A 27,360-nucleotide genomic window follows, 5' to 3' on the forward strand; every position below is an offset into this window, starting at 1 on the left:
TGTCCATGTTCCTGACATGGGTCTCAGGCCTGACAGACTGAGCACAATACCGGCCCTCACTTGTTACACTGGATTCAGAATTTAATTCTAATGCTTTTGTTGTCTGGTAGAATTCAATTTCCTGACATTGATCATACAGCTCCCCCAACTCCTGTATTATATTCACCTTACAGCGGCTTCACCCACTATGACAGCGGCTCCACTGGGATACGGGAGCCAAAATGTGCTGTGGAGCTCACAAAATGCTCTGAAAATTGTCTGTGAGGGCCACATAATGACATGGCGGGGGACATGGTGGTGGCGGGCAAAGCCCAAAATGCAAACTGGCTTGTTTGATCTGGCATTCTAAAGTGATGGGGAATATGTATTCCGCTATCTGGTAAGTATTTGTCATGAGGGAGGGTCCTCCCAAATGTAGGAGTGAGAACTCTCCCAAACGTATGATACAGGTCCACCTGAGGGCCCTTACCAAACTCAGGTTCCATGGCATCGACAGGCGGTCTGCTAATTGTCAGCGAGGGCCACATAATGACATGGCGGTGGACATGATGGTTGTGGTTTGGGCATGTTTTATCTGGCATTGTAAAGTGATGATGAATATTTTTTCCACTTTATTGATAGCTATTTGGCATAAGGGAGGGTCCTCCCAAATATAGCATTGAGCGCCCTCACAAATGTTAAAGTAAAAAATAAAGTCAAAATGCTCCTTGTGAACATGTGTGAAAGGAGATATATATATATATATATATATTTATATTTATATATATATATTATATATATTATTTTGCCCTATAAATATATAATTATGACTGAAATAATGTTTCTTAGCATTTTTCCCTTTAAAAAAGATTTTTGGTTTGGTTTGGTAGGTCTTTTTTAAAATCTATAAAACCGGCGCAATAGTCTGACAACATTATTCCCAGATCCCATATGCAAGCCAGAAAGTCATGCCGGCATCATCTCCATGCTGGTCTTATTTAGTTTTCACTCTTTTCCATCCATTCCAGCTTTTTTCTCAGCCCCCAGACCTGTTTGTTGCCTTTTTGCTAAAAAATATTGCGACTTATGAAGGTGTTTTTCCATCACATTAATAAGTCGCCCCCAAAATGTTTCTTGTGTTTTGCAGATCAGTTATGGAGCCACCGATCGCTCATTATCTGACAGACGCCTCTATCCACATGTTTTTCGAACAGTCCAAAATCACCACATCCACAACATGGTAATCACCAAACTGCTGAAGCATTTTGGCTGGACCTGGGTTGGGATTTTAGTATCAGATGATGATAATGGAGAGAATGAACTGCAGATACTAACAAAACTCATGAGAGAACATGGGATCTGTGTGGCCTTCACCATAAAACTTAAAACGGCTATAGATTTGTATAATATTTTACCGATTTTTAAGCATCGAGAAGTCAGTATCATTATCATTTGTGGGACCTTCTCTTATGAGTTTGATATAATAGGGCGCTTAACTTTTCTGTTTATTGACAAAACTTTCATCTTTCCACCATTCTGGGTCTCCAGTTACTTCATTAGAGATGAAGACTTCCCATTATTGAACGGAAGTCTAGCAGTGGACATTTCATCACAAACTTTTCCTGGTGTGGAAGACATTGTGAAAAACTACACGAAAATTCACACTATAACCAAAAATAAAGAATTTTGGAAAATATTAGATTCTCTATTAGATAATGGAGATAAAGATTCCTTTGTTTCAGTTAAATGGACAGTGGACGATGATATTGATTCGATTGAGTTTATTGTGCCAAGTATAAGGAATTACCTCTCATCAGGGTTTTCTCCGAGATTATATTACGCAGTAGAAGTTCTGGCTAAAGCTCTACATGAAATGTTCTTATTTGTAAAAGACAAATATCAAGAAAATTCCACACCCGGATTTGTACAATACACACGGAAGTTACAGCGCTTCATCCAAATGACGAAGAATTCACCGGATACAGCGAAGCCTACATATTACTTTAATGAACACGGGGAAGCTGTACATTCATATAAGATAACAAACTGGAGATTTACTCATAATACTGGTCATAAGGTTGTACAAAATATTGAAGTAGGACATTTTACACCATGGGCGGTCAGTGGCCAAGAGCTTTACATGAGCACCCAGTCTATAACATGGAAACACGCAGAGGTGAGAAGCGTTATATTACAGATGTGATCATACACGGCCTCTGTCATTCCCCTAACCATCAATATGAATTCTGCATAATATATTTTACATACTGAATTCATCTACATAATTTTCTTACTTTGTAATTCATTACCTGTATTCCTGTTTTAGTCTGACAGAACAAATCCAAAATGAAAATCATAAACCCCAAATAAAACTGAAGATAAAGATAAAAGCAAGATGGAGACTGTAGGAGCCCAAGTGATGGGAATAGGGATAGAGAGTGGAGATGAGTGAATATGATCGGGTCCCTGCTTATTCTCAAGCTATGGCGCTATTAATGTACCTATTAAAATGTGGAAACAATAAGTGCCACCTATTAATGTGCAAAAAGGTGGGGTTTTATCCACAGCAGATTATGGTCAATGAGACAACAACTGCGGGAAAAACCCCGACCCAGGATGAAAAGGATTCAACCTGCAGTAGCCGGGATCAGAATCTATATGAATACAAGAAATACTGTCATGAGGGAAAAACCTGTGCTCCGATAGATTGCACCTAGTCACCAAATACCGGCAGTGTAATCGTGTCTGCATGTAATCTGAGGAGTATAACATATGTGGCACCATGATGTCACTGCCAGTAATGGTCACATACAGAGAAATCAATCAGATGACCGTATGAAGGGGGAGTAGTAAATATTGTGTCGCAGATTGATCCTCAGTCAATTTGTGGAATAGAAAATACCCTGTCGGTCCCTATGGGGCTAACAATGGCCTATTCCCCAGACTCTGCCCTGACAAGGGCAGTCCACAACTACCCCTGTGCTAAACATACCCTGCACTCTCCCTCAGGTGGTGTCCCAACGCGTTTCATTCATAATCATCAGGAGACTCGCTTGTAATAGGAGATAAAGTGCTAAGTGCTATAGAGACATGCGGTCCCTCCACTCTCTATGCCAGTCTGCAGAGAGTGAAAGGAAGGACAGGGCTGAATTAAAAAGGAGATAGTGCTCAGAAAAAACTCACCACTTTCTGTTAAGAAAGCCCTCGACATAACATGGTATAGTATAATCTCCTCTATGATGCAGGCAGGCACTTCAGGCTGATATAAGGCGCTTCCGGTCCATGGAACGCACACTGCGGTGGTTACCGGGCTTCTAACCCACATGAAAAAAACTCCTTCATGCTATGTGCCCAAGTAGCGTTTTAAACCGGACACTCAAAACCGGACTCCTTCCCAGAAACCGCGCCTTTTTTTTCCAGCGCGATTTTACCGCGATTATGTTCGCGTTTTTGCCACGATTTTCGCGTGCGAAATTCAAGCACTTTCCAAGTGATTTGAAGCATCGCTTGGAAAGTGATTGACAGGTTGGTCACACTCATCAAACATAGTGTTTGACAAGTGTGACCAGGTTTTTACTATTGAGGCCGGCTATGAGGCATCAATAGTAAAAGATAGAATGTTAAAAATGATAAAAAAAAAATCGGGGTATATTTACCTTCCGACGTCCCGCGCAGTCTCAGCGACGCTCCCGTTCCCAGTGATGCCTTGCATGACCTGTGATGACGTTGGTCTCGCGGTGCTGTAGTGATCTCACGAGACCGCTAGAGTAGCGCGAGACTACGTCATCATAGGTCCTTGCCGCAAGGCATTACTGGGAACACTGAGGCCCGGGGAGGCTGCGCGTGACGCCGGAAGGTAAATATACCCCGATTTTTTATTTTTTATTCTTTTTTTTACAGAGTTATTGTACCCAGGGCCTGGAGGACAGTCTCCTCTCCTCCACACCGTGGGTCCCATCCACACATGAGACGCTTAACTTTGCGCATGGTGGGCATAGCCACATGCGGGAAGTAACCGGTTCTCATGCATTCCTATGGGCGCAGAATCGCGGCAATTCTTTGTGATTCCGCAAAAAGAACGAGCATGCTGCAACTTTTTCCATGATGCGATTCCGCCACGGAAAAAGCACAGCATTAGCACCGCATGTGCGGGATGTCATAGGAATGCATGGGGTGCGTTCTGCACGAGTTTTTAAAACGTTTTCGCAACGTTTTTGCACTGAAAATCGAGGCAAAAACGCTTCAAAATCGCATCGTAGGCATACAGCCTCAATTTGTTCGATGCGCCCAGTGCTTGTGCATTGTGCTTCCGGTTCCTGGAGCTCACATCACATGATTTTCCAGGCCATTTAGTCCGAATTGTTATCACCCCTTCAATATGTAAAAGGCGCCACAGCGTTTGCATCATAGTCACGTGACCCGAACTTTCGGTCACTGGAACACAAACAGGGTGTATGCAAGTCAAATGGGGTGTTTAATAGTGTTGAGCGATCCCTTCCGATATTGGGAAATATTCGATCGGATTGGATCGGACCGATACCCAAAAAGTATCGGATATCGCCGATTCCGATACCGGAAACCAATGCAAGTCAATGGGACAGAAATATCGGAATTAAAATAAACCCTTACTTTCCTTGTAGGTTCATTCTACATGAAGGAAAACAACTAAGAATAATGTAGAATGTATTGGGGGAGGTGGAGGAGACATTAAAGGCATAGAGGTTTAGCCCAATCAAATGGAATAGCAGGAATTAATTTTTTTTAAGTCGTTCGGAGTTACAAAGATATTGACTATGTTAAAGGGGTTGTGTAGCAATAGAGGGAGACGTTCAGAAAAGGCATATGTTGGCGGAGTGTTGGAACGGAGTGCTTCATCTAGCTTGGAGGTTGACTGAGCCCCTGACCTGGAGGACACGGCACGGATGCAGGCACCTGTATGCACAACAGACTGTGAGTAAAGCTTTGGAACTACATGCCCTGGTGTCCTCCAGTTATTCCTGCGCCAACACACTCAGCACTGCTACATCTCTGTGCCTGGCACGGCACCATCTACGTCTCTTCACTACCTCTCCATCTACACTGCCCTGGGACTACAGCCCTACCTGTGGAGGGCCACAACATCATTGCTGCACCACACCATCTGTCCCAGATGATCTGTCTGCAGCGTCGGCTTAACATCTTCATTGCCAAACACCACCGGTGGTGTCACGAATCATTCAGTAATAAACTTTAATCATCATCCACACGTTCAACATTTCCCTTTTACAATGGATGCCGAGGGTCACGGACCGGGTCACAGCTACCGTGACATCTCCCATTGAAACCAATGGGCCCGGTACCGAGTACCCCACCAGCCCTGGCGGGCGATCCAAGTTGGCAGAAATACATAACAGAACAGGCTGTCCAGGCTTTTCACATAATCTCAGTGCATATCTGGGCTGCAGAATGCTGACAAAAAGTAATTTACCTTCTGTGGCTAGTCTGCACGGTTTCCAAGATATCATCTCTTGCTTCTAAGATAAACGTCCAGGGGGGTGTTCTGGCATTGAAATGAGAACTTGTCATTTCCTCCTCCCTCAATAGTTTCAATTTCCATAGATCACTGTTCAGCGTATGTTTGGGGGAGGAGCGGCTGGGTGATCTGCTCGCAGCCAGTCACAGCCATGCCAGTAGTTAACATGCCTAACATGCATAACAGGATGTGCCCACACTTCTTAGGATTCCTGATTGGCTGAATCAAATCAAACTGGCTCATAGCATTATGGGAACTTCCGATTCCGGTATTTGATATGCAAAAACTATCGGAACCCAGTATTGGAATTCTGATACCATGAATATCGGCCGATACCCGATATTTGCAGTATCGGAATGCTCAACACTAGTCTAATATATAAAGCTCAATTTGTGTGTGTATGTATGTGTGTGTATGTATGTGTGTATGTATGTGTGTGTATGTATGTGTGTGTGTATGTGTGTATGTATGTGTGTATGTCCGGGATAGACATCCGCACCGTCGCAGCTACAGCCACAAAATTTGGCACAGTCACACATCTGGACCCTGAGAGTGTCCTTAGCTATGTTGTGAGGCGAAATTTTAACCCCGCGTGTTCCAATTCACCAAACAATTTTGCCCCTATCTACATAATGGGGAAAAAGTGTGTGCGCATCAAGCCCCGCCCTTCATTATGATGTCACAATGGTTGTCATGGCGACACTGATTCATCATAGGTTGCAATGGGGTTGTTTATGTCATAACGGTTGCCATGATGATGATGATGTCATAATGGGTATATGGGCACGGGACTATGGGATGGAGGATGTGTGATGAGTATATGGGCATTGGACTAAGGGATGGAGGGTATGTATGATGGGTATTTGGGCACGGGACTATGGGATGGCGGATATGTATGATGGGTATATGGGCACGGGACTATGGGATGGAGGATATGTATGATGGGTATATGGGCACGGGACTATGGGATGGAGGATATGTATGATGGGTATATGGGCATGGGACTATGGGATGGAGGATATGTATTATGGGTATATGGGCACGGGACTATGGGATGGAGGATATGTATGATGGGTATATGGGCACGGGACTATGGGATGGAGGATATGTATGATGGGTATATGGGCACGGGACTATGGGATGGAGGATATGTATGATGGGTATATGGGCACGGGACTATGGGATGGAGGATATGTATTATGGGTATATGGGCATGGGACTATGGGATGGAGGATATGTATTATGGGTATATGGGCACGGGACTATGGGATGGAGGATATGTATGATGGGTATATGGGCATGGGACTATGGGATGGAGGATATGTATGATGGGTATATGGGCATGGGACTATGGGATGGAGGATATGTATTATGGGTATATGGGCACGGGACTATGGGATGGAGGATATGTATGATGGGTATATGGGCACGGGACTATGGGATGGAGGATATGTATGATGGGTATATGGGCATGGGACTATGGGATGGAGGATATGTATGATGGGTATATGGGCATGGGACTATGGGATGGAGGATATGTATGATGGGTATATGGGCACGGGACTATGGGATGGAGGATATGTATGATGGGTGTATGGGCACGGGACTATGGGATGGAGGATATGTATGATGGGTATATGGGCACGGGACTATGGGATGGAGGATATGTATGATGGGTATATGGGCACGGGACTATGGGATGGAGGATATGTATGATGGGTATATGGGCATGGGACTATGGGATGGAGGATATGTATGATGGGTATATGGGCATGGGACTATGGGATGGAGGATATGTATTATGGGTATATGGGCACGGGACTATGGGATGGAGGATATGTATGATGGGTATATGGGCATGGGACTATGGGATGGAGGATATGTATGATGGGTATATGGGCACGGGACTATGGGATGGAGGATATGTATGATGGGTATATGGGCATGGGACTATGGGATGGAGGATATGTATGATGGGTATATGGGCATGGGACTATGCGATGGAGGATATGTATTATGGGTATATGGGCACTGGACTATGGGATGGAGGATATGTATGATGGGTATATGGGCACGGGACTATGGGATGGAGGATAATTATAATTTGTTATAACTAACCACTGTTAGTTACAAAGCCCGGGCAGCGCCGGGCTCTTCAGCTAGTGTTTAATAAAAACATATCCTATTTAACCCCTTTACCCCCATGGTGGTTTGCACAATCATGACCAGGCCAATTTTTACATTTCTGACCACTGTCCCTTTATGAGGTAATAACTGTGGAACGCTTCCATGGATCCCGGTGATTATGACATTATTTTCTTGTGACATTTCTGTACTTCATGCTAGTGGCAAAATTTAATTCATATAATTTGCGTTTATTTGTGAAAAAATGGAAATTTGGCGAAAATTTTGCAATTTTCCAATTTTGAATTTTTATGCCCTTAAATCACAGAGATACGGCACACAAAAAACTTAATAAGTAACATTTCCCACATGTTTACTTTACATCAGCACAATTTGGGAACCACATTTTATTTTTGTTAGGAAGTTATAAAGGTTAAAAGTTGACCAGCGATTTCTCAGTTTTACAACACCATTTTATTTTTAGGGATCACATCACATTTGAAGTCACTGAGGGGTCTATATGATAAAAAATACCCAAAAGTGACACAATTCTAAAAACTGCACCCCTCAAGGTGCTCAAAGCCATATTCAAGAAGTTTATGAACCCTTCAGGTGCTTCACGGGAATTTTTTGAATGTTTAAAAAAAACGAACATTTAACTTTTTTCACAAAACAATTACTTCAGGTCCAATTTTTTTATTTTATCAAGGATAACAGGAGAAATTGGACCCCAAAAGTTATTGTGAAATTTGTCCTGAGTACGCTGATACCCCATATGTGGGAGAAAACTACTGTATGGGCACACGTCAGGGTTTGGAAGCGAAGTAATGATGTTTTGGAATGCAGATTGATGGAATGGTCTGTGGGTGTCATGTTGCCTTTGGAGAGCCCCTGATGTGCCTAAACTCTGGAAACCCCCCAAAAGTGACCCCTTTTTGGAAACTAGACTGCCCATGGAACTTATCTAGAAGTGTGGTGAGCACTTTGAACCCCCAAGTGCTTCACAGAAGTTTTTAACGCCCGGGCATGAAAATAGAAAAATCATATTTTTTCCACAAACATGATCTTTTAGTCCCCATTTTTTTTATTTTCCCAAAGGTAACAGGAGAAATTGGACACTAAAACTTGCTGTCCAATTTGTCCTGAGTATGCTGATACCCCATATGTGGGAGAAAACTACTGTATGGGCACACATCGATGCATGGAAGGGAAGTAGTGATGTTTTGGCATGCAGACTTTGATGGAATGGTCTGCGGTGTCATGTTGCATTTGGAGAGCCTCTGATGTGCCTAAACTGTTGAACCCCCCACAAGTGACCCATTTTGGAAACTAGACCCTCATCAGGCACTGAGTAAGCCGCCTCCCTGCAGGCCGGCCCCCGAAAGCCCCCACGGCCATCTTGGATCCAGGGGTCTGCAGGGATGGAGACTCTTGAAGCAGCGCAGCACATTGCACTGCTCCAGCGGTCTCAGGGAAGCACACAGGGAGCCCCCTCCCTGCCGATGTGTAAGGGGCTGACATTGCTATGGACAGCAGAGACACGCTGCCCCTTTAAGAGACAGCACCCCCTTGGCTGATGCGATGGTACATTCTATTCTACCCTTCAAAAGACTGCTTTGTTTTGCTCTTCCAGCTATGGAGAGGGGAGGGGCTGTTTTGCCAGTGAGTGTTTGGAGCTGGGAGTCTGCAGGAGACTGACGTGAGGAGAAAAACGTGCAGCTTGTAACTGACTGAACTTGTGGATTGTGTATACCCTTCTGGGGATAACGAAGATGGTTTTCTTGTGATACTGTGAGGAGCCATGAAGATCTACAAGGAAGGAATTCAGAAGATGGAGTTCACCATTTCTAGGAACAGGCTTGGAATCTTCACACAAGGACAGGACCACACTGCACAGAGCTGCCAGGGAGGACATCGCATCATCTTGCAGAGAACTGTAGGGGGCCCCCAGGAAGGAACTGAGACACCAACTTTACCGTGAGTGTTAACCCCATGTGAGCACATGTTTAGGGCTTAGGATAGACTGAAATAGTCAGAGCACGGTAGCCATGTGGCCGAAATAGCAGCGGCGAGTCAGGCTATAGTTAGAGTAGCAGAATACTGTACTTTATTGTATTGTTTTGCCTTTTGAAAGAATACACTGATCTGTCATAGTTGGTGCACTGTGTCATTTGTACAGTCCAGCTAGAGAATATCACTATTGTAAATTGTTTTATGTCATTGCATACCCCTGTTTACACTTTCCTAACACTACATTCCTTGCCTGTAAATAAATTAACCCATTGTTCTTTGCACCTCATCTTGTGTACCGTAGTCTCCCTGCATTGTGGTGGTCCCCCGGCCATCACTTCAGATGTTTTCCTAATCCCCAGTACACTGCGATCATGTAGCCGGGGGGTAAAAACAATGGTCTCTCTCAAGGCTATTAAAATCTGTTCTCACTCACCTGATTTACCTCTCTGGTTGTGATTTTGCCGCAGGAGCCCACGCATTTTTTCCCAACGAATTAACCCTTTAATTTAACACCTAGACGTCCCAAATTTTACACACAAACCCTAATTTAATTATTAGTCAGGGACATTTAATAAAATGCATGAAATGAAATGGTTTACTGTATGTAACCATGTGTCATTTCATGTCGGGTTGGGGAATGATTTTATAGAAGCCGGCAATTGATTTTGCGGCTATTATGCTATGTAGAACTCTATGAAATATACTCTATGAAATATAAATAACCTCTATGAAACTATATAAATAATCTCTATATAATCTATATAAATAAAATCTATGAAACTCTATGTAAATAAACCCTATGTAATATAAATATATATAAATATATATATATGTGTCTCAAGGACATGTGTATGTATATATATATATATATATATATATATGTGTGTGTGTGTTTTCTATGTTTATATATCTATTGTTTCGGTTCTTTATTAAACCTGTCAGTATGATTTCACTGTATCGCGCACTGAATTGCCGGCTTTTCTAAAGGACACCGGGTGCGTATTTCTCGCAATTCACACATCTGGTCCGTGTGCAATGCGTTGTTTTTGCGCACCCATAGACTTGCATTGGCGTACTATGGGCGTAGTACGCTGACAATCGCAGCATGCTGCGATTGGCACGGACCGTAAAGTACGGACAAGAAATATACGGCTGATGGGAGCTGCCCCATAGAGAATAATTTCCATGTGCAATGTGTGGTTTTACGCCTCTCACTCATCCATATTTCTCTCTAGTGTGACCCCGGCCTTAAAGGTAACATCCCGCTGTGATGGAGACGAGTGATGTGCTGTATATTCCATTTTGTCCTCTGGTTCCTCATCACTTATATGATTGCCAGAGGCAAAGGAGAAAAGGAGGACAATTGTCACCTGCGTTTGGAAGTCCTACTGCCCAGATGGCTGGTGCCAGTCGCGGTGGTGGCGCTTCTGCTGCAGCTCCCATATTCTTAGCCATGATATGAGATCTACTTCTACACTGCCCCGTCCAGTGCCATTGTCATGGTTTCTTTTATCATAGATTTTGTACAACATGATATTACATTTTCATAATCTTTTCACTCTCTATTATATGACCTTTGCCTACAACAGACGTAACAAGTTCTGCTAGTTAGGTAAAAAGACAATGTGGAGGCCGCCAAGGTGACTAGTAAAAATGTGTGAATAAATTGACGCGTGCAGTTAAATGTCTACATGTTTTTAGTTTTCAGCATTTTTTCTACTTTTTTAACTAAAATTCAATTAAATTTCCAAAAATATCTAAATAATAAAAATCCATCTCCTGCAACATTGCACAGTATTCATGCTGTGACACGCTCAGAAGTGAAATTCTAGAAAGCGCGCCTGCTCTGACTGACACATATTACAGATTTTATTGTTATGACTTGCATCCGCTTTCTAGTACAATAAGAATGAACAAAAACCCTGTGTAATAGTGAGTAAATGTAGCAGGACAGATACCAGCTCTCCCATCTTATTGATCGCTCACACTGAGTATGACACTGCTTCTGCTGGCTCCTCTCCTATCTCTCCCACCTATCATTTGAATTTCTGTTTTCTTTACAGAATACTACTCTCATTGCCTGCAGAGCTCCATACAACATGTTACTGTCTGGAGTTTTAGTCCAATAGTTTAGAGCTTTCTCTTCTGATATCTGTTGCTGAGCTCTGAGTGTTGCTGTTCTCTCACTACTCTAAATAATTGTAAAATGCCTGCTGCATTCCCTGCCTCAACTTTTATACTGCCTGTGATAGTCTGTCCTGATTGCCTGAGTTATACCATGTGATGAGGTAACTGCATGTTTGCACCTCAAGTCTTTTGACCCTTCTGTGATTAATGTAATCTTGTGCAATGTGTAAAATGGAGGCAGCATTTTTTTCGGGGGGTTTGAATGAATAAAATCACAAATCATTTGCACTGTCTGGGATCTGCGGATTTCTTAACATTCATCACAAATTTGATTTCTCAGGATCAATTCATTTGTCTCTACTCATGACAAATTAAAGAGGGATTATTGGCCGTGTTAAATGTAACCATCAATTCTTACCTGTATAACTAATATCCATGAAATAAACCCATGACTGCCTGCGCCTTGGGTAAAATGGCCGCAGCAGCCTTTTATTAAACATTGCCACAAACTTGGGGCGCTCACAGCCTTGGCACCCCGAACATTATATAACATAACCCAGCTGATAGGTCTGGTGCAGAGGCAGAACCCACAATCTTCCTAATCTTCATCGGTCGCACCGCACCGGCTCAGAGAATGAGGTATTAATGACACTAAATTAGTTCCCCTAACTTCACAGGACTTACGCCCCCAAATGGCCTTGGACTGTCATAGAAGCCACAATACCCTACTAGTGCCTTCCCACCAAATGCCATAACCACTGGACCAGCCTCTAACCTGGACCTATCCCCCGCCGATGTGACAGGAAGAAGGGTGGGTGGGCAGCAGGATCCAGGGTGCAAGAGAAGGCAGGAACCTTCCCCATCCCTTATATATCTCCCCATAACCCCGCCTCCAAAACTCCCTCCCACCAATCAGACTCCAGAACACCACCACAAATCCCTCCCCTCCTGATTGTCACACAAGTTAACCCCTTCACTCCCACCCTCTAAATTGTCCTGCGGCCTGTCCACCCTGCGACTCCTTCACTTGTCTCATTTATCAGCATTCAGTCCTTGTCCCTCCGGTAACGTTCTCATCTGTTTCTCAGGTCCCAGTATCCCGCTGCTCAGATCCCTGCTCACCTGGAAGCTGGAAAAAGGGGAAACCGACAATTCACACCTGCTGCTATGACTGCGTCCTGTGTCCAGAAGGCGAGATCTCCAATATAACCGGTATGTACAGTCTGAGGGGTGTAACCGGCATCCGGCACCTTCTTATAGAAGATGGACTCCGCATCGTCCTCATTCACACAGTGCAGAGCAGGACGTCACTCAGGGATCGGTGTGAGGGAATTCAGCCTCTGCACTGTCTGCACCGGTCACCGCCCAGTACTGTCTGCAGCGGTCACCACCCAGCACTGTCTGCAGCGGTCACCACCCAGCACTGTCTGCAGCGGTCACCACACAGCACTGTCTGCAGCGGTCACCACACAGCACTGTCTGCAGAGGTCACCACACAGCACTGTCTGCAGCGGCCACCACCCAGCACTGTCTGCAGCGGTCAACACCCAGCACTGTCTGCAGCGGTCACCGCCCAGCACTGTCTGCAGTGGTCACCGCCCAGCACTGTCTGCACCGGTCATCTCCCAGCACTGCATGCAGCAGTCACTGCCCAGCACTGTCTGCACCGGTCACCGCCCAGTACTGTCTGCAGCGGTCACCGCCCAGCACTGTCTGCAGCGGTCACCACACAGCACTGTCTGCACCGGTCATCTCCCAGCAGTGTCTGCAGCGGTCACCATCCAGCAGTGTCTGCAGCGGTCACTATTCACTGCCACCATCACTATCCAGCACTGTCTGCAGCGGTCACAGCCAAGCACTTTCTGCAGTGGTCACCGCCCAGCACTGTCTGCACCGGTCATCTCCCAGCACTGCATGCAGCAGTCACTGCCCAGCACTGTCTGCACCGGTCACCGCCCAGTACTGTCTGCAGCGGTCACCGCCCAGCACTGTCTGCAGCGGTCACCACACAGCACTGTCTGCACCGGTCATCTCCCAGCAGTGTCTGCAGCGGTCACCATCCAGCAGTGTCTGCAGCGGTCACTATTCACTGCCACCATCACTATCCAGCACTGTCTGCAGCGGTCACCGCCCAGCACTGTCTGCATCGGTCACCGCCCAGCACTGTCTGCATCGGTCACCGCCCAGCACTGTCTGCAGTGGTCACCGCCGCTGTTGTAGAAATCGCAGGAATATGGGATGTCGTCACAAACAGGAGGCAGATCAAGAGTTGACAAGTTTATTAACAAGACCACTATATGAGGTGCACATCACCAATACATTATAAAAGGGAAAAAGCTTTATTGACAACATGAATAAAAACATTTAAAAACAATCAAGCAACCCGCACAAACCCTGCTTCTACACCTTGTGCAGGTAATCATATATATATAGATATAAACCATATGTTATTAGATCAATATACAATATGGTCACATGTAAATAATTATATCTAGCCTCAATTAATCCTAAACAGTACTCAGAGAGGGGAGAACTACAAATCTGGCACACTCTGTGACAGAAGAAGTCCTCAAATGTATGTATAGAGTGTGAAATCCACAGGATAAATTAAATATGCGCATATTTAATGAGTGGGTACCACGTGACCGCTGAACCGGGAAGAGAGCAGCGCCGACAAACATGGAACAAGCAGGGGAGCTGCAGAAGAGACAAGCGCCAGGACCCGGTGAGTATGAACGGGGGGTTGGGAGGCATATTCACCAGTCCCTGCGCTCTGCTGTCTTGCGTCCTCTGCAGTGACATTCAGGTCAGAGAGCGCTATCGCTCTCTGCCTGCACAGTCACTGCAGAGCGCAACGCTGATGAGCAGGGGGCAGCGACGGAGGTGAGCATACAGGTTTTTTGTTTTTTTTGTAAGGGAGTCAGGGGCAGCAGCAACATGATGGGGCCACTTACTGTGCAGCATAACAGGGGCCACTCACTGTGCAGCATAACTGGGGCCACACACTGTGCAGTATAACTGGGGCCACAAACTGTGCAGTATACCAGGGGCCACTCACTGTGCAGTATAACAGGGGCCACTCACTGTGCACTATAACAGGGGCCACACACTGTGCAGCATAACTGGGGCCACTCACTGTGCAGTATAACAGGGGCCACTCACTGTGCAGTATAACAGGGGCCACTCACTGTGCAGTATAACAGGGGCCACTCACTGTGCAGTATAACTGGGGCCACTCACTGTGCAGTATAACAGGGGCCACTCACTGTGCAGTATAACAGGGGCCACTCACTGTGCAGCATAACTGGGGCCACTCACTGTGCAGTATAACTGGGGCCACTCACTGTGCAGTATAACAGGGGCCACTCACTGTGCAGTATAACAGGGGCCACTCACTGTGCAGTATAACTGGGGCCACTCACTGTGCAGCATAACAGGGGCCACTCACTGTGCAGTATAACAGGGGCCACTCACTGTGCAGTATAACAGGGGCCACTCACCGTGCAGTATAACAGGGGCCACTCACTGTGCAGTATAACAGGGGCCACTCACTGTGCAGTATAACTGGGGCCACTCACTGTGCAGCATAACAGGGGCCACTCACTGTGCAGTATAACAGGGGCCACTCACTGTGCAGTATAACAGGGGCCACTCACTGTGCAGCATAACAGGGGCCACTCACTGTGCAGCATAACAGGGGCCACTCACTGTGCAGTATAACAGGGGCCACTCACTGTGCAGCATAACTGGGGCCACTCACTGTGCAGCATAACAGGGGCCACTCACTGTGCAGCATAACAGGGGCCACTCACTGTGCAGTATAACAGGGGCCACTCACTGTGCAGTATAACAGGGGCCACTCACTGTGCAGTATAACAGGGGCCACTCACTGTGCAGCATAACAGGGGCCACTCACTGTGCAGTATAACAGGGGCCACTCACTGTGCAGCATAACAGGGGCCACTCACTGTGCAGTATAACAGGGGCCACTCACTGTGCAGCATAACTGGGGCCACTCACTGTGCAGCATAACAGGGGCCACTCACTGTGCAGCATAATAGGGGCCACTCACTGTGCAGCATAACTGGGGCCACTCACTGTGCAGCATAACTGGGGCCACTCACTGTGCAGCATAATCTGGGGCCACTCACTGTGCAGCATAATCTGGGGCCACTCACTGTGCAGCATAATCTGGGGCCACTCACTGTGCAGCATAATCTGGGGCCACATACTGTTCAGATAACTGGGGCCACTCACTGTGCAGATAACTGGGGCCACTCACTGTGCAGATAACTGGGGCCACTCACTGTGCAGATAGCTGGGGCCACTCACTGTGCAGATAACTGGGGCCACTCACTGTGCAGTATAACAGGGGCCACTCACTGTGCAGATAACAGGGGCCACTCACTGTGCAGCATAACTGGGGCCACTCACTGTGCAGATAACTGGGGCCATTCACTGTGCAGATAACTGGGGCCACTCAATGTGCAGATAACTGGGGCCACTCACTGTGCAGATAACTGGGGCCACTCACTGTGCAGCATAACTGGGGCCACTCACTGTGCAGATAACAGGGGCCACTCACTGTGCAGATAACTGGGGCCACTCACTGTGCAGTATAACAGGGGCCACTCACTGTGCAGATAACAGGGGCCACTCACTATGCAGATAACTGGGGCCACTCACTGTGCAGCATAACTGGGGCCACTCACTGTGCAGATAACAGGGGCCACTCACTGTGCAGATAACTGGGGCCACTCACTGTGCAGCATAGTCTGGGGCCACATACTGTGCAGCATAACAGGGGCCACTCACTGTGCAGATAACTGGGGCCACTCACTGTGCAGCATAGTCTGGGGCCACATACTGTGCAGCATAACAGGGGCCACTCACTGTGCAGCATAATCTGGGGCCACATACTGTGCATCATAACTGGGGCAACATACTGTGTAGATAACTGAGGCCACTCACTGTGCACCCTCGGCTTATACACGAGTCAATAAGTTTTCCCAGTTTTTTGCTGCAAAATTAGGGGGGTCGACTTATACTCGAGTATATACGGTATATATATATATATATATATATAAATACATGTATATACTGTGCTAAAGGATGGAAATGAATGAATCTGTAATCCAGCAGTGTAATCTGATCCAGGGGGCTCGGATTTAAGAGGACTAGGAGGTACATTTTACTACTATGAAGTACTATGGGCTTTACATTATACTTTATGGATGACTATGGAGGTGCACTTGATTATACTACATGGATGACTATGAACTGTGCAGTATATTACATAGAGGACTATGGGGGTGCATTATACTTCTTTTATGGATCCACATGACTTCCATGTAAGCCCCTGATGAGTATAATGGTTTATTTTCTTTTATACATTACAGAACAATGACAGTATGGGGGATAAGTATATAACAGGATGGGGTACCAGATAGTTTGGCATCGGGGGGCACCATTTGAAAGTTCGCAACGGGGCCCATAACTTTGTAGTTACGCCACTGGGTATCAGAGTACTCAGGACAAATTGCACAATAACTTTTGCAGTCCAATTTCTCCTGTTACCCTTGGTAAAATAAAAAAAATTGGACCTGAAATAATTTTTTTGTGAAAAAAAGTTAATATGTTCCAGGTTCCATGGAATCCAGAGTTATTACCTCATAAAGTGACTGTGGTCAGAATTGTTAAAATTGGCCTGGGCATTAACATGGAAACCACCCTTGGGGGTAAAAGTGTCAAGTAATTTTTAGAGTGCTGCTCCCTATTTGTGGTCTTTATACAGTGGGTACGGAAAGTATTCAGACCCCTTTATATTTTTCTCTCTTTGTTTCATTGCAGCCATTTGGTAAATTCAAAAAAGTTCATTTTTTTCTCATTAATGTACACTCTACACCCCATCTTGACTGAAAAAAACTGAAATGTATAAATTTTTACAAATGTATTAAAAAATAAAAATTGAAATATCCCATGGTCATAAGTATTCAGTCCCTTTGGTCAGACACTCATATTTAAGTCTCATGCTATCCATCTCCTTGTGATCCTCCTTGAGATGGTTCTACTCCTTCATTGGAGTTCAGATGTGTGTAATTACACTGATAGGACTTGATGTGTACAGGCGTACACCTGTCTATATAAGACCTCACAGCTCACAGTACATGTCACAGTTACAAGATGGCCACCGACGGGGAAGGACACATGTGAGGGAGCTCTGTCTAGCCAAGACCCCATCCGGCTCATCCAGCCACTTCCAACCCCTCCATACAACCGGGTTGCCCTGTTATCAACCCCCCATGGCCGGACCTCACCTGAGACGCGTATTGCCAGCCCTACCCACTCACTTGCTGCCTCGTGGACCCGCGGCCTGGGCTACCTCCCCCGCTGGGCCTTCCTTGCAAATAAGATACTGCCTGGTGCTGGGAGATGCACCTGACACCACCGGAGGGCTACTTCCTCTCCTCGCTGACCGCGCGGGACCCCCAAGAGATGGACTCATGATCCATGCCACGGCTGGTGCCTCCCTGTTCCACGGAGGACGAGGTGAAAGCTGCACCGCGGTGTAGTGCTGAGGGCCGCCATCATCTTCCTCCCGCGCTTCCCCATCTCCTCCGGCATCTCTTCACCTCTCCCCACTAACTGCGTGGGACCCCCGGGAGGCTGACCTGTGATTCAACCCCTGGCTGGTGCTTTCCTGACCCACGGCGGGCGAGGTGAGAACTGCGTTGCAGCGTGGTGCTGAGCGCTGCCGCCATCTTCCTCCTGCACCTCCTCATCTCCTCTGGCATCTCTCCACATATAGGGGCCTGGCTTGTGAGTGGAGATGGGCGCACTTATTCATAATAATCCAGATCACCCCCATTGAACGACTGGAGGTGTGACAGGGGCCCAGAGCTGCGGTGCTACAGGCCGACTAAAGCACATACACTGAACTGCGGAAGGACCTGGTTTACATACAAATTGGCTGCGGGGAATTGTGTGAGGGAGGGAGAATTACATCAGCACTGGGGGCATTCAACAGGCACAGTGAGTCACTCTGTAAAGAGTTCTTGTCCTGCACTCTTCACCCCCCCCTACCTTGCTGTTAGCAAATCATTGCTCTCAGATCCCACCAGTCCCCTCAGCCAAGGCTTATAGCCAACCTTTTGCTTTAACTGTGTGGACTGTGCTGCATAAGATCATCTGAGGCTCCGCGCTCACACTGGACAGCCTTCTTCACACACAGTGACTCTGGTTCCCAATAGCTGGCTAAAATCCCTTCAATTCAGAAAAGTGCCTCCCTTCCCCAGGCCTATATCGTTCTGTTGACATGAATGCCTAGACTGCCCTCTAGTGTCAAGCAAGGGGAGATGCCTGATTAAACCACAATTTCAAGAACCTATAGCTCTCTGTGTATAAATATGGGGAAATCTGGTGTGAAGACACAACGTTCCACATCTAAACCCTTAAAATCCATTACTCAAGCCGAAGTGGATACATTTTTGAAAAAGCAAACTGCTCTTCCAGACCCTACTAGATCCCCAAGCCATATGGATCATGGTATAGAAGAAGGCTCAGACTATGATCTTGAAAGCGACACCGACACAGGTGGAGAATCAAGAGACAATTTGGTAACACGTTCCTTCATTAAACGGATCTTGTCCAAAGCTCTTAAACCTATCGGAAAAGAACTCCCTGAAATCAAACATAATTTATCACTACAGAGTCACAGACTAGAATACATGGAACAAAGCCTATCAGCTATGTCACAACACACTAATAGCATCCTTGACAGCTTAAAGTCCACGAAAACAAACTGCATGACATCCATTCAACCCTGGAGGATCACGAGAACCGCAAGCGTAGAAACAACGTTCGAATTAAAGGTCTTCCAGAAACTGTGGCATTTGATGCTCTGGCCAAGGCGGTCAAGGAGATCTTTGGAAAACTACTGCTGGATGAAGACCCCACTGACATTGCACTTATACAAGTACACAGGTCTCTACATCCAAAGCAGGGTGAACCCCCAAGAGATGTCCTATGCCGTTTTCTAGACTTCCATACAAAAGAACTGATTATGCGTAGATCTCATGAGTCGGAGGAGATTGTCTATGATGGCTCACACCTGAAATTGTTTCAAGATCTCTCAACCACTACTCTCAAGAAGCGATGGCTTTTTAAACCATTCACAGATGCCCTGATTCATAAAGGCTACCGATTCCGCTAGCTATTCCCTTTTGGGATCTCTATTTCCGCAGGTGAAAAAAGGCTTCAGGCCAGGTCATCCGCCGATATTAGAAATGCTTGCAAATCTCTAGATATCATCCTGGAAACCTATCCTGACCTAGAGATCTTCCACACGGCTTCTCTTCTCCTGCCCTTACAGCCCCATCCCCGTAGAATACCGCAGGCTCTCCCAAGGCACAGAGACCGAAGAGGAAGTCAACAAAGATACCATTATCAAAGGGGGACACAGAAGCAACATGAAAATGTGACCTGTCTTCACCCAGGCACAAAAATTCTTCCCTCTTTTGCATTATTCCTGGCGATGCTGTTGTTATTGTATTTCTATTCCCATGACATTATGAGTGTTGCTTTACCGTAACCTTTCCTTTTAACACCCACTCATCCCCTCCCCTACCCTTTTCACATCCCCTAACCACATCTTACCACAGAATACATGCCCATCAAGGCTATAGGTGCTGCAGTTCGTCTCCCTTGTTTGCCGACAAATATGTTTGAAAGGTTGTTTGACCAAATCTTTAGTAGTTTGCTAAGAATTGTTTCAAAGATGAAACTTATGTTGTTTCTCTTTAACTCCCCCTTTCTGTCTCTCTACCCCTCTACACCCCCCATTCTTTTTCCTCCATACCTGACTAATTTGGACGTCATGGAACAACTGAAGCAACAGTGGACACCTATCCAACAGACTTCCACCAACTCCCCCCTTCATACTCATGGATACTCGTGATAAGGTATTTTCCTTTGCCATATTCAATGCACATGGCCTTAATTCACAAGTTACTCTGCTGCAGCCAGGATCATATTCCTCGCCAATCGTTACACCGATGCCTCTACCTTGTGCCAGTCATTACACTGGCTACCCATCCACTCCAGAATCCAGAACAAACTTATTACCCTCACCCACAAAGCACTTCATGGCTCAGCACCACCCTACATCTCCTCCCTTGTTTCAGTATACCACCCTACCCACGCCCTCCGTTCTGCTGATGACCTGAGGATAGCATCCTCAATAATCAGAACCTCCCACTCCCATCTCCAAGACTTTACACGTGCTGCGCCAATTCTTTGGAATGCACTTCCCAGGTCAATACGATTAGTCCCCAATCCCCACAATTTTAAGCGTGCCCTGAAAACGCATTTATTCAGACTGGCCTACCACCTCAACACATTAACCTAACTATCCCTGGGTGACACAGTAAAAAGTTTTACCATAACCAAGTTCCCCGCATCATGTTCCCTCAAGCTTTATGCATCCATTAGCCCTGTGTGTCTGTACTGTTGCACACTTAACATTATGGCTGGTGCATACAATCAGGGCAACTGTTACCACCCACCTTTCGTGTCTACCTCTTTCCTCATAAACTGTAAGCTTGCGAGCAGGGCCCTCATTCCTCGTGTTATTTGTTATAATCTATGTGATTATTGTTATGCTGTAATGTCTATTGTCTGTACAAATCCCCTCTGAAATGTAAAGTGCTGCGGAATATGTCAGCGCTATAGAAATAAATTTTATTATTATTATTATTACTACTAGACGACACACTCTGGCCCATCTCAAAAAACAAAAAGCGGATGTTCTCCTAGTGCAAGAAACTCACTTTAAATCCAGATAAAATCCACAATTTTGAACGCGCTCACTATGACACATAGTTCCACGCTACCACCACTCAAGCAGGCTCGAGGGGTGTCTCGGTGGTGATAGCAAAAGGTCTACCCTTTCAGATGCAAAAAATATTATCTGACCCTATGGGGAGATTTCTGCTGGTCAAGGGCCTATTGGCAGGGAACTTAGTTACGATTTGCAGCCTATACGCCCCCAACAAGAAACTTCTGAAATGGTTGTTAGCGATGCTGAAAAAAATAGAACATTTTAAAGAAGGTCTCCTTATTATATAGGAGGTGACCTAAATGTTGCGCTTGAACCGTGAATAGACACAATGAAAAAGAAGAGCGCAATTTCCGTTAGAGATCTTAGCAGAATAAAGCAACGTGTCCACTCCTCGCAAATGATTGACATTTGGAGATACTTGCACCCAAATGATTGAGATTTTACTTTCTATTCTCACCCCCACGGGTCCTATCATAGATTAGACTATATTTTTATTCCCAAAAAATATCTCTAGTGCAAAAAGGTCCAATATATTACCCAATGTTTCCTCTGATCACTCAATAGTAACTCTAGAAATGACTGACTAAATAAACCCTTTTCCCCTTGCAGATCTTGGCAACTTAACTAATCGGTTTTACATAACCCCCCAACGCGTGAACGTATAACCAAGACATTTAATTATTTTGACCAAAATAGCAATGGTGAGGTATCAGCCCTGCTCCTGTGGGAGGCCCACAAATTGGTTATCGGAGGAGAGCTGATTTCAATCTCCTCCTATTTACACAAACAGATAAACACGTTATATGCTGAAATAGCCATTCTTGAGACTCAACATAAAAAACAAACTATAACCCAAACACTAGCCCAATTTTCCAGAAAAAGCAACAGCACATGTCACACCAAATGAGAATCATGAGGTCAAAGGAACTGGCCAAGATGCTCATAGACAGAATTGTGGCAAGGCACAGATCTGGGTAAGGCTACAAAAGAATTTCTGCTGTACTCAAAGTTCCTAAGAGCACAGTGTCCTCCATAATCCTTAAATTGAAGACGTTTAGGGCCACCAGAACTCTTCCTAGACCTTCTTTGTGATCATGTGATATTTCAGTTTTTCTTTTTTAATAAATTTGCAAAAATGTCTACATTTCTGTTTTTTTCAGTGAAGATGGGATGCAGAGTGTACATTAATGAGAAACAAAAGACATTTTTTGAATTTGCCAAATGGCTGCAATGAAACAAAGAGTGAAAAATTTCAAGGGGTCTGAATTAGGGATGGGCGAATCTACTCGTTAGGACTCGTTACTCTGCGAGTAGTAGGGGACTCGCAGGAGTCGGTACTCTGCGAGTTTCCAAGCGATTACTCGCACAGTAACGAGTCCAATACAAATCAATGGCAATCCTAGTTTTTTCAGAGTTTAATTCAAGCAATCCTAGTTTCTTAGCGATTTTGTGTCCCCCTGCTGACACAAAATCGCTAAGAAACTAGATTGCTTGTATTAAACTCTGAAAAAAAAAAAAAAATAGGAGTCTTAGCGATTTTGTGTCCCCCTGCTGACTAGTGTTGAGCTTTCCGATTGGCTGCCGAAATGACGTCATCATGATGCGCTGTCTGTGCGCATCATGATGCGCCGTCAGTTCGGGCCTTCAGGGGGGGCTGTGCCGACTGTCCGGGGGTCTGTACCGGCCTGCCGGTGGTCTGTGCAGGCTCCGGTGGTCTGTGCCGGCCTGCCGGGGGGCTGTGCCGGCCTGCCGGTGGTCTATGCAGGCTCCGGTGGTCTGTGCCGGCCTGCCGGGGGGCTGTGCAGGTTCCGGGGGTCTGTGCAGGCATCGTCCGATGGGACTACAAGTCCCATCGGGCGATGCCTGCTACCATGACAGTGATTGACACATTAGCCAATGATGGGACAGTAGTAGTCCCATCATCCGGCTAATGTGTTGAATGTAAAAAAAAAAAAAAAATTACATGCTACATACATGCGACATACATACAACATGCATACTACATATATACTACATGCAACATACATACTACATACTACATGCATGCAACATACATACTACATATACTACATGTAACATACATACTACATATATACTACATACTACATACATGCAACATACATGCTACATACTACATGCATACTACATACATACTACATACATACAACATATATACTACATATATACTACATGCAACATACATACTACATATATACTACATGCAACATACATACTACATACATGCTACATGCATACTACATACATACACTACATGCATGCAACATGCATACTACATATATACTGCATATATACTACATGCATGCAACATACATATATACTACATACAATACATACATATAGACATACAGTACATATAACATAGAGTACACACTCACCGTCACTTGTCACTTTGATCCCCGAAGCCATGGTCACCTGAGGGTTAAATATCAAAATAAAAAAACACCAATATACTTACCCCGATCCGCAGAAGTCCACGAGGGTCCCACGTCCATCTTGCGTGGAGAACAGCAGCATCAGCTGATGCTACCGTTCTCTACCAGCTCCAGGAATACAATGACGGAAGGTAGGTATCCTTCCGCACTGTATTCCTCCACCACTGTAAAAAAAAAGTCCCTAGTCTCACTTTATGCCATTGCTGCATGGGAAATTCCCACGCAGCAATGGCATAAAGTGAGACTAGGGACTTTTTTTTTTTTTTTTAAAGTGGTATACAGTGAATACAGTGCGGAAGGATACCTACCTTCCATCATTGTACTCCTGGAGCTGGTAGAGAACGGTAGCATCAGCTGATGCTGCTGTTCTCCACGCAAGATGGACGTGGGACCCTCGTGGACTTCTGCGGATCGGGGTAAGTATATTGGTGTTTTTTTATATTGATATTTAACCCTCAGGTTACAATGGCTTCTGGGATCAAAGTGACAAGTGATGGTAAGTATGTACTCTATGTTATATGTACTGTATGTCTATATGTATGTATTGTATGTAGTATATATGTATGTTGTATGCATGTAGTATATATGCAGTATATATGTAGTATGCATCTTGCATGCATGTGGTATGTATGTAGTATGTATGTAGCATGTAGTATATATGTATGTTGTATGCATGTAGTATGTAGCATGTATGTTGCATGTATGTAGCATGTAGTATATATGTAGTATGTATGTTACATGTAGTATATATAGTATACATGTAGTATGTATGTAGTATGCATATAGTATGTAGTATGTATGTAGTATGTAGTGTGTATGTATGCAGCATGTAGTATATATAGTATATATGTAGTATATATGTTGTATGTATGTAGCATGTATGTAGTATGTTGCATGTATGTAGCATGTAGAGTGTATGTATGTTACATGTAGTATATGTAGTATATATGTTGTATGTAGTATGCATGTAGTATGCAGCATGTATGTAGTATGTATGTTGCATGTATGTAGCATGTAGTATATATGTAGTATGTATGTTACATGTAGTATATGTAGTATATACAGTATGTAGTATGCATGTTGCATGCATGTAGTATATATGTTGTATGTTGCATGCATGTAGTATGTATGTAGTATGTAGCATGTATGTAGTATGTATGTTGCATGTAGTATATATGTAGTATGTATGTTGCATGTAGTATATATGTAGTATGCATGTTGTATGTATGTAGCATGTAATTTTTTTTTTTTTTTACATTCAACACATTAGCCGGATGATGGGACTACTACTGTCCCATCATTGGCTAATGTGTCAATCACTGTCATGGTAGCAGGCATCGCCCGATGGGACTTGTAGTCCCATTGGACGATGCCTGCACAGACCACCGGAGCCTGCACAGACCACCGGAGCCTGCACAGCCCCCCGGCAGGCCGGCACAGCCCCCCGGCAGGCCGGTACAGACCACCGGAGCCTGCACAGCACCCCGGCAGGCCGGCACAGACCACCGGAGACTGCACAGCCCCCCGGCAGGCCGGCACAGCCCCCCGGCAGGCCGGCACAGACCACCGGAGCCTGCACAGACCACCGGAGCCTGCACAGCCCCCCGGCAGGCCGGCACAGACCACCGGAGCCTGCACAGCCCCCCGGCAGGCCGGCACAGACCACCGGAGCCTGCACAGCCCCCCGGCAGGCCGGCACAGACCACCGGAGCCTGCATAGACCACCGGCAGGCCGGCACAGCCCCCCGGCAGGCCGGCACAGACCACCGGAGCCTGCACAGACCACCGGCAGGCCGGTACAGACCCCCGGACAGTCGGCACAGCCCCCTTGAAGGCCCGAACTGACGGCGCATCATGATGCGCACAGACAGCGCATCATGATGACGTCATTTCGGCAGCCAATCGGAAAGCTCAACACTAGTCAGCAGGGGGACACAAAATCGCTAAGACTCCTATTTTTTTTTTTTTTTCAGAGTTTAATACAAGCAATTCTAGTTTCTTAGCGATTTTGTGTCAGCAGGGGGACACAAAATCGCTAAGAAACTAGAATTGCTTGTAGTAATATCTCTCTCTCTCTCTCCCCAGCACAGGAATCGCTGCAATACTCGCATCCCCATTCATTAACATTGGACTCGCTAGACTCGCAACGAGTAGTGAGTTTCCGTCTCGGACTCGTTACAGTCCAGCGATTCCGAGTATTTCAGGATTCGCCCATCCCTAGTCTGAATACTTTGCGTACCCACTTTATATTTGGCAAGTATACAGATTGTTTGCCGGGAGGCCTGTGCACCCACCTATTTGGAAAGTGTTCGGCTCCATTTTTTCTAAATAGATAAATAGATAGATAATAGATAGATAGCTATTCTTCCCACAATAAAAGTAACACTTCGTGAAATTTTCCTACAGACAGCGAGAGCTGCATGAAATGCCAAAATGACAAATGGCCAAATGAGAAGAGAGACCAATGTGTGCCTAAAGTGGTGGAATTCAACTCTTACCAGAATGACACAATGGCTTCTGTATTCTCCTGTATCTCGGTCTTCGGATGCCTTGTGACCGGCTTCACATTTGGGATATTTATTTCCTACCGGGACACTCCCATTGTGAGAGCCAATAACCGGAACCTGAGTTACCTCCTCCTGGTCTCCATCTTTCTCAGCTTTCTCTCTGTGTTTTTGTTCCTTGGTCGTCCCAATGATGTAACTTGTAGATTACGTGAAACCAGTTTTGGATTTTTCTTCTCAGTAGCCGTCTCTTCACTTCTCGCCAAGACTGTCATCGTTTGTGTTGCTTTTAAGTCCACCAAGCCTGGAAGCACTTGGAGAAAATGGCTGAATGTGAAACTGCCCTATACCATAGTGTTGTTGTGTTCTTCCCTTCAGGTTGTAATCTGTGTTTTCTGGTTGTCTATTTCTCCCCCATTCCAAGATCTGGACTCTGAGTCTCATCCTGGGATTCTCCTCATTCAGTGTAATGAAGGCTCAGATATCTGGTTCTACTCCATGTTTGGTTATCTGGGGCTCCTGGCAGCTGTGAACTTTGTCCTGGCTTTCTTGGTGAGGACATTACCGGACAGTTTCAATGAGGCCAAGTACATCACCTTCAGCATGCTGGTGTTCCTCAGTGTCTGGATTTCCATGATCCCCGCTTATCTGAGCACCAGAGGGAAGACCATAGTGGCTGTGGAGATATTTGCGGTGATGGCTTCCAGTGCTGGACTTTTAGGTTGTGTGTTTTTCCCTAAATGCTTTATTATTTTGTTTAAATCTGGAATGAATAAAAAAACGGAGCTGCTCGGAAAAAGAAAGGAATGA

At 45.5% G+C, this 27,360-nt stretch overlaps 1 protein-coding gene across 1 annotated transcript; it reads left to right on the top strand.

The window, feature by feature from the left end:
- The first annotated feature begins 1,216 nt into the window (after positions 1 to 1,216).
- LOC141096659 (vomeronasal type-2 receptor 26-like) lies at positions 1,217 to 27,360 on the top strand. Its single transcript, XM_073583372.1, has 3 exons — positions 1,217 to 2,155; positions 12,844 to 12,967; positions 26,453 to 27,360. Exons 1-3 carry the CDS (start codon positions 1,217 to 1,219, stop codon positions 27,358 to 27,360), a joined length of 1,971 nt encoding a protein of 656 aa, XP_073439473.1.

This window comes from Dendrobates tinctorius, unplaced genomic scaffold (assembly GCF_039654945.1).
Source record: "Dendrobates tinctorius isolate UK_male_01 unplaced genomic scaffold, ASM3965494v1 ptg000077l, whole genome shotgun sequence".
NCBI lineage: Eukaryota > Metazoa > Chordata > Amphibia > Anura > Dendrobatidae > Dendrobates > Dendrobates tinctorius.

Coding starts and splice junctions, on each gene's coding strand:
- LOC141096659 (XM_073583372.1), top strand. CDS start 1,217: ATGGTAATCACCAAACTGCTGAAGCATTTTGGCTGGACCTGGGTTGGG. Junction 2,156..12,843: donor TAACATGGAAACACGCAGAG/GTGAGAAGCGTT, acceptor TCTGTTTCTCAG/GTCCCAGTATCCCGCTGCTC. Junction 12,968..26,452: donor CGAGATCTCCAATATAACCG/GTATGTACAGTC, acceptor ATTTTCCTACAG/ACAGCGAGAGCTGCATGAAA.